This window comes from Limulus polyphemus, unplaced genomic scaffold, assembly GCF_000517525.1.
Source record: "Limulus polyphemus unplaced genomic scaffold, Limulus_polyphemus-2.1.2 Scaffold1012, whole genome shotgun sequence".
In the NCBI taxonomy this organism is placed as follows: domain Eukaryota; kingdom Metazoa; phylum Arthropoda; class Merostomata; order Xiphosura; family Limulidae; genus Limulus; species Limulus polyphemus.
In genome coordinates, this window is record NW_013666622.1 from 118615 (window position 1) to 133654 (window position 15040).

The 15040-nt window shown below is 30.9% G+C and overlaps 1 protein-coding gene across 3 annotated transcripts in view; it reads right to left on the reverse strand.

Annotated features, from left to right (window-relative positions):
* Positions 1-553: 553 nt before the first annotated feature.
* The window catches only part of LOC106461695 (cell death protein 3-like), a 68808-nt gene continuing 54321 nt past the window's right edge, over positions 554-15040 (reverse strand). For all 3 annotated transcript variants that reach the window (XM_013921543.2, XM_022388716.1, XM_022388715.1), the window contains exons 7-9: positions 9163-9315; positions 7732-7841; positions 554-2466 (exon numbers count right to left, since the gene is read on the reverse strand). In XM_013921543.2, coding sequence (XP_013776997.1) covers positions 2353-2466; positions 7732-7841; positions 9163-9315 — 377 coding nt within the window. In that variant the 3' untranslated portion in view covers positions 554-2352. The remainder of the gene's footprint in view (positions 2467-7731; positions 7842-9162; positions 9316-15040) is intronic.

Sequence of the window (15040 nt, forward strand, 5' to 3'; positions counted from 1 at the left end):
CGGCTTATCGACTTCTTGAGAAGAATTCTAAGAAGAAAGTAAACCTACAGACATCGGTCTTGTTTAACAAAAACCATTATATATATACATGCAACTTTAACATAGAGAGTTATCATACATAAAAAAATGCAATCATTCTTAATACAGGTCAAATGCCCAAATGTCAAGGAAGATCCTTGACAAACAGGGCTGAGATAACAAGGTTTTTATATATCACTCAAAATTGTGATGCTGTACTTATCATGCTATTTCACATAAAGTTCAATATCTACAGATAAACAATACAACAAAAAATGCCACTTGTTTTTTTAAAGAGTACATAGGACAAAACTGCTGTGTAATAGTAGAAATCAGAGTAGTGAGCTTTGTGTTTTATATGACTTTTGATCTGAATGAAATCATCTAGGAGACCAGATATAAAATTTGACAAGTTGAATCTGATAAAAGGAAAGAAATGTACAAAAGATATTTGCAAGTATCCTATACAATTTGGAAAGAAAACAACTTGTAAGGTGTTGAGTAGTGGTAGACCTTTATTAAAAATACTCAGTAATTACTACTAAATATAGTTTTTATTCTCATGTAAAGAATAACATTTCCATGTCTTCATACAAATTTAAAAAACTTTTAAAGTGTTATCAAAAATGAAAATTTATAAAATTTATGAAGGTAATATTAATAAAATATTTTTTATGATTAATTCAGGTGATAACTGTAGCTATTTAATTAATTTTTCCCACCATGGACTTCACAATACTATAAGCTTTTATCACCAAGAGATGTTCAATGACAAGCAAATGTCTTTCAAGGCATTAAGATTCCTAGGAGTTTTAACACGTTAAACTTCTACTTGAAGGTAACACTACCACAGTTTGCAAAATAAACACTAGTTTTATGAGTAGATAGGTTAATAACACACACACATAGATAGTTACACCATCAACATGCCATTAAGTGTCTCCCTCAAACAACTTATTGCAAGGATATTTAACAGGTGGACTGTTAATAAATTTTGAATGAACCTCTAAATCATGTGTATTTTTTTATCTTTTAAATTACTTTCACACTGGTATTTTTGAACAATACAGAAAATAAATGTATTAATACATGTGCGATCTAAATACAGTATATACAAGTTAAAAGGTCTGAAACAAAAGCACATTTTTAATATCTCTCAGTAAACAATAAAAAATGTTGAAAGTTATTAATATTTTTTGTATTGGCCTATCTATATAAAGTATTGATTTAAATGTACTCAAAAATAGTATTGTATGTTTAAGTTAACAGGAGTCAGCACAGCTGCTAAAATCAGATATAAGATATGATTAAAATAATATATTACCAATCCATCATAGTTTTAAATTTTAACATAACACAATATTTTGAAATAAAAATTTCAAAATATAGCATTAACACATTTTTAGGTATTCACAGCCTAATTTTAAAAGATTGCTATACATTTATATTATCTAACAGATGGAGTTAAGAGGTTTCAAAGAAGAAAAAATCACATAATAGTAATAGTTTTAATCCTCATCTGGGAAGGGATTACTATATTTCACTTGTTATTTGATTTGTTGTCTATATGTGTGTGTGTCCAATTTAACTAAAACTGTACAGTAATGGAAAACATGGTTGATACTTCAAAACTCGGGTCAGTACGAAGGTTAATCAGTAGCTTTTAGTTATCTGAATGGGGATTTCTAGTAGTAATTACATCTTGTGACCTCTTATTTGGTACAATGGTGACTCTATAGACCATAAAAACGATTCACTAGCTTGAAGCTGGTTGAATGGGAATCATATCTATATACTATATTAAAGGGTAATTTTAATCATGTTGTGTGACTTAAGAAAGTAACTTTTTGTATCAACCACTTCGTAGATAAATATATGAAGAATAAGGCAGTTTAACACGAGGAGTTTCTCGTTCTGGCAACTTTTTTGATATTAGAAACAAAATCCAACTTCTTAGGATAACTGAAATCATAAACCACTTGTCATCCTATCTCTAAACATAGATTAACACCCAGTGGGGTAACACCCAAGATTTAAAACATTACCTAAATATTCTGTCATCTCATTAGCATGAGAAAGACCAGATTTCTCATAGTTAAATATATGAATCCATAACAGGGTCACAGACTTTTAAGCTAAACCTGTATTAATACAACTCTGTTGTTACGTCACCTGATAACTTAAAAAGGTAAAACTTGAAAGAGTTCATTACATCTGCATTTGTTAAATCAAAGAATTAATACCTGAAAATCATATTCTGTTTGAAAGAATGTTCCCACAACTAAATTACAATTAGCCCTTTTTCTATGTATTCAATACTACTTTTATAGATTATCACTTATACAACCCTGGGTTAAAATAGAGTTTGTTGCTCCAACCTCGATAAAGTGTTTCTGTAGCCTGCTTTTCTCCACAATCAGTGACTCTTTCCTTGACTATCTTATCAACCTGAAACAAACCAAAACTCTTTCTAAATAACAGAATCTATTTACAAATATATTGTTTTTCTCAATACAAATCACATTTCTGGTAAATTCACCTACAGAAAATTTGCAGCAATCAACACATCTTAAAATTACAGTTTTGAGATTGATGGTGTAAATTTCTGTGTAGGGCCTATGGGTCAATAACTTAAATATAAGTTTGAAGATACTGTTAGCTGTTACTTCTGATTACTCCTTTTTCCAATACTGTTGTTAAGCACAAAACTGAAAATTGTTTATCTGTGTTCTGCAAACCACAGGGTTGAAACTTAAATTTTAGTATTATAAGCCTACAAACTTATCACTAAGACACAAGGGGTACTTGTTACTCTAAAGTACTATATTTTAAAATGGTAAATACTTGATAAGTAGTCAGGAGTGAGTACATTCAAATGATGCAAGTTTATAATGTAAATATAACACATATTTTAAAAGTATAAAATTGCCTTTACTGTAAAAGAGTACAAAGTTTTTTAACTATCAAAATTACAACATTGATATTTTATACAACCATGTTCGACAGATTATTTTAAAATGTGAAAGCATTCTGCTTTGGAAAATTCCCACATTTTTTCTATATTTTATTAGTTCATTGTTTTACATTTTTCCATTTTTTTATGTAATTAGTTCCTGAATCAATTAAAGAGAATTTTGAAGATACAAAGATTGAAACTTTTAATCACCAATTTAACAGGCAGGCTGTCTATTTAAAAAAAATTTCAACTGTGCACTACATTCTGTCTTTTGAATCTTGTTTTAATCACAAAGTTTAATTTGTAATAAAAAAAGACAAGCAATTTAAATGCCTGTTGTTGGCATCTATAGGAAAAAGTGCAATAGTTATTGCAGAAATGAACAAATAGCTAAGAAATAGTAGAGGAAAATGGTTTATAATTGTTGTTTGTTTTCCCCAAAAGATAAGTGAGGAAGAAATTATCAATTCCTCACTGTACAGGGTTTTCATTAGATGCTGAGTAAATCAACCAGCAACTTTGGCTAAAATACAACTCATTTGGCTGACTACTTTGGTTTTGTATTACTTATTCAGAATCACTCACTGCAACCTTTTGAGTATCTCTATGAAGCTTATGAGCAAGTGTGAAGAGAAGAAAGTATTATCACATGTCACATACCCACATATTCCCACTGGATGATCAATGTATGCACTTAGTGCGCATTTTCTGCTCATACACGTATAAAGGAATACAATTGTATTATTACTGATTAAATTAATAAATTGTAACTCACACAAAAGTAAAACATTTTAAAAACTTAATGACTAGTTTTGCCTACTTCAGAGGCATTGTCTGAGTGAAAGAAAGAACAGAATTATAGTATTTATTGAAAAGATGTTAAAACACTCTGAGTGCAAATATATAATGTAAATTAATATATTTATTATATTATCAAGCTGTAATTTCCATTTGTTCTTTTGAAGAGAGTAGAGAAAGTGCAGGAACAAGTTTCTATGATAATCTTTATTTTCTATATTTTTCTAGGGAATATGCCCCACACCCTCCGGTCCTTTTACTACGGGTGGGTAGATTCCACTCAGTCTGTATCCCCCAAAGTAACCATAAAGCAGTTATATTGTAACTTTTTAAATTGTATATGCTTCTTCATAGAATTTTTCAGATTATTAGTAAACCTTACAAGACTTTTGTACATAAAGTATCATAGTTTTTTAATTAAGTTTTAAGATTTTTTAGTTAATGATTTTCTTGTGTATTATTTATTATCGAATGTTCACTATTCAACATGCAAAGTAATTTTGATTTTAAAATTAAAAATACTTTTATGCATCAGAAAATTGTCAAATTTCACATGCAAAATCTCTATAACCTCCACATAATTATCAAAATTAAAAAAAAAAACAAAAAAAAACGATATATTTCATATGTTATTTTCACTATTGTATCACTGTATGGGTTTGGTTAATTTGGCCAATCTTGTAACCACCATACAAAATTAGGAAACAGATCTAAATTATGCTTTTTTTCATTCTAGAATGACTACAGATTGTAACATTAAACCACAAATGTTTAGTCAAAATAGTTTAAATCTCATTACATTATACAGCTATATATATTTATTATTTTATTGACCTTTCAGCTCTGTCTGACTAACATTAAAGAAGTTGCACTCATGTTAACATATCCAATAGTATAAAACTGGCCTTTAGAAACTGACCTGTCTTGGCTTTGTTCTAGTGGACCAATATTTTGTAAAATACAGTCACATTTCAGTTATAATACATTATATATGTATGTATGTTATTACTAATTCCCAATAAGTTCTAAATTTCAGTTACTTTTTTCTTAAAACATAGAACAGTAAAAAAAAGAAGTATAGAAAACAATGATCTCTTCTACTTATGAACTTGTTTGCTGCTTACTGTAATTTGCTAAGCCTTGTAAAATTTCATACATGGAAGATGTCAAACCAAATCTTTTTAGGGTTTGTACATGCTTTTTGAAATAACAAAAAAATCATAAATTACTATATCAGTATCACAAAATTCCACTATAATTTATCAGGCTTAGTAATTAAGCTGTATTTGAGTCTAAAAACAAATACCATAAAATACTATAAAAAGAAAGGGTTCTCCATTCAAACACTTTGCAGAGGTTGAAAAAATACATGGGGGACATTCTGAGCTTTCAATTGGTTATACACACATCATTGGTCAAAGTAGGTGTACATAAGTAAATATTTTAAAAAATTGAAGAGGTGGGCGGTTGATTCATTAAATGTAATAATATGTCAGAAAATTAAAAAAATAGGTTCTTATCTTATATTCTGGCTTGCCAATATTGGTAATTTGAGTTTCTAATTCGTAAAAAACTATAGACTTTGTATTTGGACATCACAAACATCTAATTTGAACCAAAGCTGCATTCAACATACCACATGACACACAAAAAACATCAATATTTAGGATTATTTTTAATATTTATTTTTAAATTAAGAAATTAACTAATGTATAATACTAAAATCTGAATTATAATCTAAAATTTGATACCTAACTTATTGACATATATTCATTAACTCTCTCTGCCAAGGCATCATTTACTGCGCATGTCACGAGGATTTAGTGACTTACATTCAAAATTTTATTCAACTACTTTTTGTTTATGTTATACCAATTAGTATAGCATAAAATTGTAGCTAATAATCCATATTTTGATAATATACAAGTCTTATAATCTTAATTTTATAAGGCAATATTTAAAAAATCCTGAATTTCCCCTAGTATGAGAAAGATTTTAGTAAGCATCCAATTTTCTCTATTTTATTCACCACCCCTTCAATAATTAAGAAATTTAATGTAAATTACTCACTATAAAGTCATCTTTGCTCAGACAAACCATAATTTTTATAGCTTTCGATTTTGTTTGGTTACAGAGCCATCAAATAGAAAATCAGACCCTTCTTGTCACACCCACCTGTCACATCCTCTCTTTCAAGATTTGTTAATAGTTCTCCCTTATATTTATTCTACATCATCTATAACCAATAAAAACCCAAGGTTTTCATCTATCAAACGATGTATTATATTACCTTATGTTCTGAACAGAGAATTGTCAATTTCTCTTTTAGTACAAGCTTCATTCCCACAGAAAAGTTAATGACTAGCTTGGACGAATTTGTAACGGCTCTTGTCACACAGTTAGAAAGCCAGAAATATTGTGGTAGTTTGAGGAAATTGTCTGTTTTTTGCACGTTATTATTCTATGTTCTTTGGTGTATTATTTAATTAAATTAAAATTATTTAATGCATTACTACCATTAGTATAAAAAAAGTAGGGTTAAATGTCATAAAGAGTTGACAGCATAAAAAAAAAAGAAAAAGAAGACACAGGTAACTTTTCTTGTTTTTCATGTTTATACTTTATTTATTATTATAAAAGTAACTAAAATGTAAAAAAAAGGATCTCTTTAGGTTAGATTAGGTAAAATAAATAATAATATTTTGCAAGGGATGCACTTAAGCAGCTCGTGGGTAACGTAATTCGATAACATAATGTGAGCTGCATGTTCCCCCAAGTGATTTACTTATAATGCCATGAATAGTAGTTAGACACAGTTTGAAGTGCAATAAAACAATAAAACTTAATTATAAGTAGATGTATATTATTAGGAGTTTAAAGCTACTTCAGATAAATGATTGTAGTTTCTTGTTACAATTTGAAGTCATTCTAGAAAGAAAAAAGAGGGTAATTTAGATTTATTTTAGTGGATACGAGGTCAATCAAATTGACATACCTCGTATAGAGTTAGGGTAGAGAAAATAACAGATAGGATATAAAGTTTTACTGAAAACAAATCTCTGAAATGTACTAGGGAGGTTTTACAGATTAAACAAATCAAATCGGAGATTTTTGATATGAAGAAAACTATTTATATCTTAACATGAAAATCACTTTGCACACAGACTGTTTAAAACAAATACTCAATATATTCATGGACAAATCTTTTTTTAGTTTATTAGAAATACTTCACTAAAAAATATGATTTCTTTTAATGTGAAAGACTTATAATATTATCTGAAAGACTGCCAAATTTTGTGAGGATATACACACTATATTAGAAGTTAGTAGTATCAAATCTATAAAGTCTTTAAATAAGTACAAACAAGTCATATGGTCAGTCAAATCAACTAAGCCCATATTGAGAGAGTTAAATAGTAGTTCAATAAAATCTTGAATGTTAATCTACAAACATAATGATATGCCTTTTAACCCCTGACCATAGGAAGACCCGTTGAAGTAGGGCTAGGGGGATCACACATAAAAGAACAATGTTGGGCCTTCATCCCAGGATATACTTCACACAACAGGGTTAACTCGTACTTTAGAAGTATCATCCACCTACTATTAAAAATAATGAAAACCCTCCATATATCCAGCTCTCATCCATGATCTGAGTAATGAACGTACTGGTTAGAGTTTGATGACAAAATGAATAATAATATATTGAAACCTGAAATAACATAGTGCACACAAAACAATTCACACACTATTTTTCTCATTCATATATTAACAGAAAATTCATAAAAAATTTTTAAATAAAGAGAAATTTAATAAAACCTAGCAATTAGTGTATTTCTCTACACTAACAAAACAAGTAAATTGTCAAGAATGTTTTAAACTACCAAATCAGTATTTATTTTCAGCATTACGATCATATACATAAAAAATGCACTTAAAAAACATCTAAAAACTACTACCTTTAAAAGCATGTGGGTAAGTTCTACATCATGTGCATGAGTCATCAAAACACTGGCCAGAGCCTGGCAGTACCATGAGCCAAATATGTTGTTTCGAAGTGAAATATATCCTGAAATTAAAATACAAAAAACTTGCAAGTACAAGTTAATGAAATAAATAATCCAGAAATCAACAACATGAAAATTCTGCATTATCAATAGGAAATAATAAAATGTTATGATAATATTTTAATTACTGGCCACTGTTGGCTTCTACTAAGTACAGCATAGAATAGCATTTTAGCTACACATTGTTTTACATCGTTGCCTATAAGTCTTTTCACTCGATATCTATTCTCATATGGGTGATTGGGTTATAAGATACACAATTTAGTTGAAATGCTATTTTATCAGTTATTTGCAACATATCAAGTCTTATGGTTTATAACACTTAAACCAGCAAAATAAGATTTTTTTTTCAAATTAAGAATTGTGATGAAACACCATAATAAGATATTAACAAAATGATTTATTTTAAATACCTCACACTTAACAGACCCAAAATGTGTTTTCACTAAGTGTGTATATAGTATTTTAACCATATTTGAGATGCAGTATGCTGCCACTGACAAAGCTTTCACTTAATCCAGAGATATGGTACCAGGTCAGCTGGGTTACAAGTGCAACATACAAGATTTCATTGACTTAATATTCTTATCACTCACTTAGAACAGAAATTTTTAGCTTGAGGCCCAAAAGACCTTAGACACACTAGCTGATGACCTCCAACAAATGAATTAATAGAAATTTGAATATTAGAACTCTGAGGTGTGTTGCAACTTGCATTTAAAAAAAAATTCAAGCATAAACAGCATTGTTTAGTCATATTTATTGCAATAAATATGTTTTGCTAAAAAATATTGCTTTGTCCATTTACAGGAAAGTTTTAAAGAACCTATTTCTATGTGTGCTGAAACACCCAAGACTGTTTCATAAACCCTAGTTTGAGAACCTTTGACTCAGAAGACATCAAAGTTTATATTTTTAGATTCTACACTAGTTAAATCTGATCTCTTCTTTAAAGCTTAAAGTGTAACAAAACTTCACAACATATGTTAGTTGTAAATTAGATGACCTGATGAATTTGGTAATGAAAGGAAGGCCTCATCAACAACCTGTTAAAGGCATTATTCATCACAAAATTTGATATCTCATAAGTGAATGGTATAAACAGTGCTTCAACTATGATTTTGTATATTGTAGCATGTACTGGGGTTTTAGTATGTTCTAAAAAATAACATTTTTAATGAACTTTATACATAATTGCTAACTATAAAACACTGCAAGCTCATTTTGTGTGTCACAAAATGTTTTCTTAATTTTCAAAGTGACAATCAAAATATTTAACAATGGTTATATGTATTCATGATTTAACAGTTACAAAATTCTTACCAGCTATAGTGGAGTATGATATTAACATATCTGTCCAGGTTGGTAAACGGCGAATTACAGTCTCAGCAGTATATGGTATCTTTGCTATACCACCTTGTTGAGATAGCTTGGCATCAGACTGATTATACTTTGAAACTCCTATATCATAATTTTCTAATATATATATATAAACAAAAAAAAAAAAAAAGAAAGAAAAGTAAGACTGTTAAACTTATACATTAATATTTGTGAATACATGAGTACATACAATTTCTATGGGTCAAATCATAATACCAACTCTTTTTAAAATGAGGACACCAATTGCAACGTGCTGTTTCTTAATTGAAAACATATACATTTACTATCTATTGTTTCTGAAGGGAGGACATACAAATGTAACATGTACTATTTCTTAAGTGAGGTCATACACATGTAACATATACCATATCTTAAGTGAGAAGATACTATATGTGTAACAAATTTAAGACTTTTCGAAACCCAAGAATGTAACAACCTATATAGGATTTTTTAGGAATCTGCAGGAACCCCGGTACTGTTTCTTAAGTGAAGAAATACGAATGTAACATGTACTCTTTCTTAAATTAGGACAAAATTGGCCACAATATGTACTTTTCTTAAATAAGGATGTACATATGCAAGATGTACTATTTCTTAAAAGAGAATGAATAAATCTAATAATTGAAGAATTTAGCAAATAACTAAGTAGAAAAATGCTAAATTGATAAAATAAAGAAATTAGACTTTTAGAGAAAAATCACCTTTAAAAACGATGGTAGTAATTTATTTACCTGTCAAAATTTTAAGTAAATGCTCTTTTTCAAGCCAGAAACAAGCCTATAGGTTAATGACAATTTCAGGAACGTTCCATTTCTTAAATGAGATGTATGTAGATTATTACTCGTTTATAAATTATTATCTTTAATAAAGAATATAAGTCAATGTGGTATACTGAAGTTATCAAAGTAAATGGTCATTTACAAATTTTCTGCATACATAATCCACAATGGGTCTTTGTTAAAAATGCATTACCTATCTCAACAGGGTTTTCACATTCTCTCAAAAAACAATGTCTGCAATTTTCCAAGCAGAATTTCATATTTTCCAGACATGAACTGTGCACATATTTTACCTGATATTCCACAATTGTGCTTAATTAACACTATTTAGCTTGTAATATGGATATAAACAGTAATAAAACTTCAGTACATACTTACTTTAGACTAAAGTATTACAGAAAAAGAACTTTAAACAAAGACATTGCAAGATGGTGGTTGACAATATGAAAGAATATTTGAACCAATCTGTTATCAAATATAATGAATTAGACAATTATCACCATATGAAATAACAGTGACTGACCAAGATAATATTCAAAGTTAACATTTTTTTACACTGAAAATGTATTTCCGATAGGTACTTTCTTCTTTTCACACAAAGATATTTCAATCTTCTTTCTGCTCCTACATACTGCTAAAATATTTTTCACACTCAGCAGACCAGTCTATATATATAGCATGTGATCACCATTCACATGCTATATACATGTTCATAAGCATGTGATCACAATTCACCAATAGTATTGCATCACCTATATTGGCACAGTTATCTCCCTCTGATTTTCCTGCTAAATCCTCACTTTTGAGATTGGCAGGATCTAATATGAATAACACAGGCACTGGGGAGGAAGAGTGAGAAGTACCTATCGGAAATACATTTTCGATGTAAGAAACTGTTACCTTCTGATACAGTCTTACCTCCTCTCACGCAAAGCTAGAATCCTACACTGAAAAGGTGGAGGGGGGCCAGTGTAGGCTCCTAACAGTGAATCCAAGTGGAAAGCAACCACCTAGATATAACTAGTGTGCTCAGAGACAAAACTGAAGCACACATGCAGAGCACCACACTACTACTTTGCCTTGTAAGAAGGAAATAAACCTGATAAAAGTGGAAAAAAGAATAGATGTACACAAGCTTAATTCATTCTGAGAGTTACAAACTATAGCAAAAAAATAGTGCGAGTTCAAATCATCCTCCATCACACAAAACAGACAGCTTCTGTAGGTAAAGATCCACTCAATGAAACAAAAACTGGAAGCAAACTTGATACCCAAACAAGGAGAAACAGCAAGTCAAGGGACAGTTTGTTGAAATATAATGATGGAGAAAACATCTAGCCATGGCTAGGTATCAACCCAACTTGAACCAGACAGAGCAGGTTCTACAACCCATCCTCAGTATTAGGAGGTTGAGGATCTCCCAAATAAAAATAAAATGAGAGGCTCATTAACATTGTGGCTAGGGCATGTGGACTGTATGATATTACATACACCAACCCCAACCGTAAGTAAACAGTGTGTCATAAATCAAGCAACTGGAGTTACAAAGAGGAAGTTTGCACTCGGACAAAACCAGACCAACTCCCAAATCCACCATAGAAGCAAGGAGTACAACAATCCAAACCCAGCATTATGGGGTCGTGTCATTGCCCCAACTCAACCAAGAGAACAGGGCAATACCTGTAACCAGTATTAAGAGCAAATATCGTAACTCACACAACCATACATGCAGGGAAGACATATCCTACACCTAGAATAACTAGGAAGATATGGAACATTTGCTCAACAGTAGGAACAGTGTACATACATCCTGTTGCCAGTATTATGAGGCAGATGAAGTCCCCCAAACTCAACTGTAGGAGCAGGGAAGAAAACCTCTTGCAACCAGAGTTAATGAGAGGGGGCTCTACTGCACTCAACCATGGGAACAGGGTGGTGTCATCCTGAACCTGGCATTACAAGGAGGATCCCATGTAGGCTAGTTCTGCTCCAACTGACAATAAGTGTCCAGAGAAAAGGGAAGGAGGAAACCCAGTTCTACCTTCTTCTCAATGAGTGGATAAATGTGTTAATGTATTGTAAGTTTCTATTTCACAGAAGGAAGCCTCCTTGATCCACCATTCCAGTGACTGGGAACTAGTAAGGACTCCTGTGCTCCACTTGAAGAATGAAAAAACAAGGAGGGGGATAAATGCAGTGGGGACTCCAGAGGACCATCATACTGAAGAAAGTGCAATGGGCATCCACGATTTCCTATTTTGAAAAGCAGACTATCCCCGATTTATGCAATCAAAGGAATGGCTGAGAAATCCCCTTTTGCTTTACTCATGATAGTCCATGAGTGATAGTTCACCATTGAGTTAAATTGATAGATACCTAGACACACACATGAGCATATCCCACTAAGCATGCCAATAGTGGTCTTGCAGAACACCCCATCTCTACAGTGAATATTACAGCTCTAACAGTATACAGTATGTGTTTGAGTTAAAGCACACCTGAACAGGCAACACTTTCTTCAGAGTGGGATCCTATTAGTAGCAGTAAAAGAGGGTCCTTGAAAAGAAAACATAAATGTTGTTTAAATACATGTCCAAGTAAAAGGTGAATGTGTAGAATCTCCATAGGAGGGAGACGATATCCACCCAGGAAAGATACAGCCACAAACATACCAAAATAAGAAGATGCCAGAAAAATGAACCCAAATTTCTTTCACCTTAATTGTATTCATTCTCAGGAACATTGTCACGTTGAAAATGAGAAGTAATTGTACCTGATGATGACAAAACCTTGTCGAAACGTTGTACATTTGCTGTTATATTAAAGTTTTTCTTCATTACCCATTCAAGCCGTCTCCAGCCATTATTAATAACTGATTTAGCTAAATGGCATGACTTGGATGCATGCAAGTTCCAGGATAATTAAAGCTAAGGAGGTCCATCATATTTCCGACATTTCCAGGTTTTGGTTAAATTTTTCCCGCTCATATATCAACAGTTACATGTACCAAACATTAACCATTCACAAATATATATTTAACAATGAAAACAAAACAACAGGAAATCAAAATATATAAAAATTAACAGGCTGACATAATCATATGTTAATGATGTCAGAAAACAGGTTCAGGAAGTCTTATAAAATGATAAAAACCCTATAACCCATGCACTTTCGAAAGGTAGACCTTTCTTCTTCAATTTGCCCCCAAAGTGTTTGGGGTTACATGGTTTTTATCATTTTATACTTTTATGTTAAATATTTATAATGAAGCCCTAAGAAATACTTTACATTTTAGTCTTAACCTTTGATCTGAACACTAGCCCTCTTACAAGAAAGAAAGAAAAGAGATAAATCTTATATTTGTGATAAACTAATATAATATTTTAAACAAAAATTACCTTTGCTTGTTCAAAATACAAAACATCTAACTTTAACAACAGACAACTAGCTGGCAAACTTGATATACCTTTGTTATTCAACATGAATTGCTCACAGTATCATATGGGAGCAATATACAGAGGTTGAGTATATTATATTAAAATGATTTTAGAATTTACCATCTAATTATAGTTCATGTTGCCACATCCATTCATGGCCTACCTGATGACTGAATCTTGACAATAGCCCTGAAGCATAGTTTCCATTGCAAAAGGTTCTTTCAAAAGGCTATCATATACACAGCCCACTACTTCTCTCTCCATGTTTTCTGTAATCCACCTAGCCTATGAGGAAGATAGTTTCAATAATCAGATCACACAGAAATTTGTAGATGCTACATCTGGTGACTTGACTGGTATGTCTATATATGAAGTAGCATGAATATCAATATCATCATTCTTGAGGTATGCATGAATGGATACGTTGTGGAATATGCTTGTATAAATGTGACTTATGTTGCTTTTCCAGATGGAAATATTTCTTGATCATGTTGTGTAATGTATCTTAGGACATGTGGATGACTTACCACTGACTCACATATTACAAGATGCTCCACTTTGCTTACCACAATTGGGGTAGGTCTTTTTGAAGGTCTCTTTATGGAGAGTGCAGGTGACCCAGGTTAATCTATGTTGTTTTGTTTTTCAATATTATTAAGTACAAGAGATATCCCTATCTTGGAAATTGTAAATCCCTTATCTGAACACAATTTTAGGATCTGAGTGTGCAAGTATTTTTCATTAGAAGGGCTGTTGCATACCTTTTTCACAAGTAATCCACTTTGATGGAATTGCACAAACATAACACAATGTCAAAATTTAATTCTGGTGCATACCATTCTACTATGACTTTCTATTGGCTGTGACTGTCACATTACTTGCTGATTTGCATATTCAAAATCTTTTTAACATAATATACTCAATCCTCTATACTCATCATAAAAGCTATAGTATCACATATAATTTTCAAAGGATGAAAGTAATTTATACATATACATTTTTGCAGCATAAAATTGGATCAAGCAAGTAATTTATAGCAGTACATTCTATGCACGTCAAAGTATGAATATTTTAATACTTGTTCTGAAATATACAAAAGCTAGGCATGTTGAATTTAAAACTTTGCTCTATTTTCCTTTTATGACTTCTGTTCCCTTTATACAGTCTCAGATGAACTTTAATATTTTTCATATTCATTTTATTTTCCGTTCAAAACCTTTGCTATGATTGTGAAACCTGTTTATTTCAGTAATGCTGAAGTATAACAATGTCATATTGAAGGTGTCATTCTTATAGAAATGTCATTAACCACTCTGATAATGTCAACAATCCAAAACTATTTGTTTGTTTCTGGCATAAAAATCACTTAATTTCTTGCCATTACTTTTTATTTTTCTATATTTTGGGCAACAAACTATAAATAAGTTTTACAAAAAAAAAAATTTTATCTATTTATATGCACTAGTTGGAGAAAATAATGGAAACACTTATTTTATTTCTATGTTTTACTTATTAACTCTATTGCCCTGGGTATCCTTTACTGTGCACGACACAAGTTTTTAGTGTCTCACATTCAAAATCTTATTATACTACTTTTTGTTTATG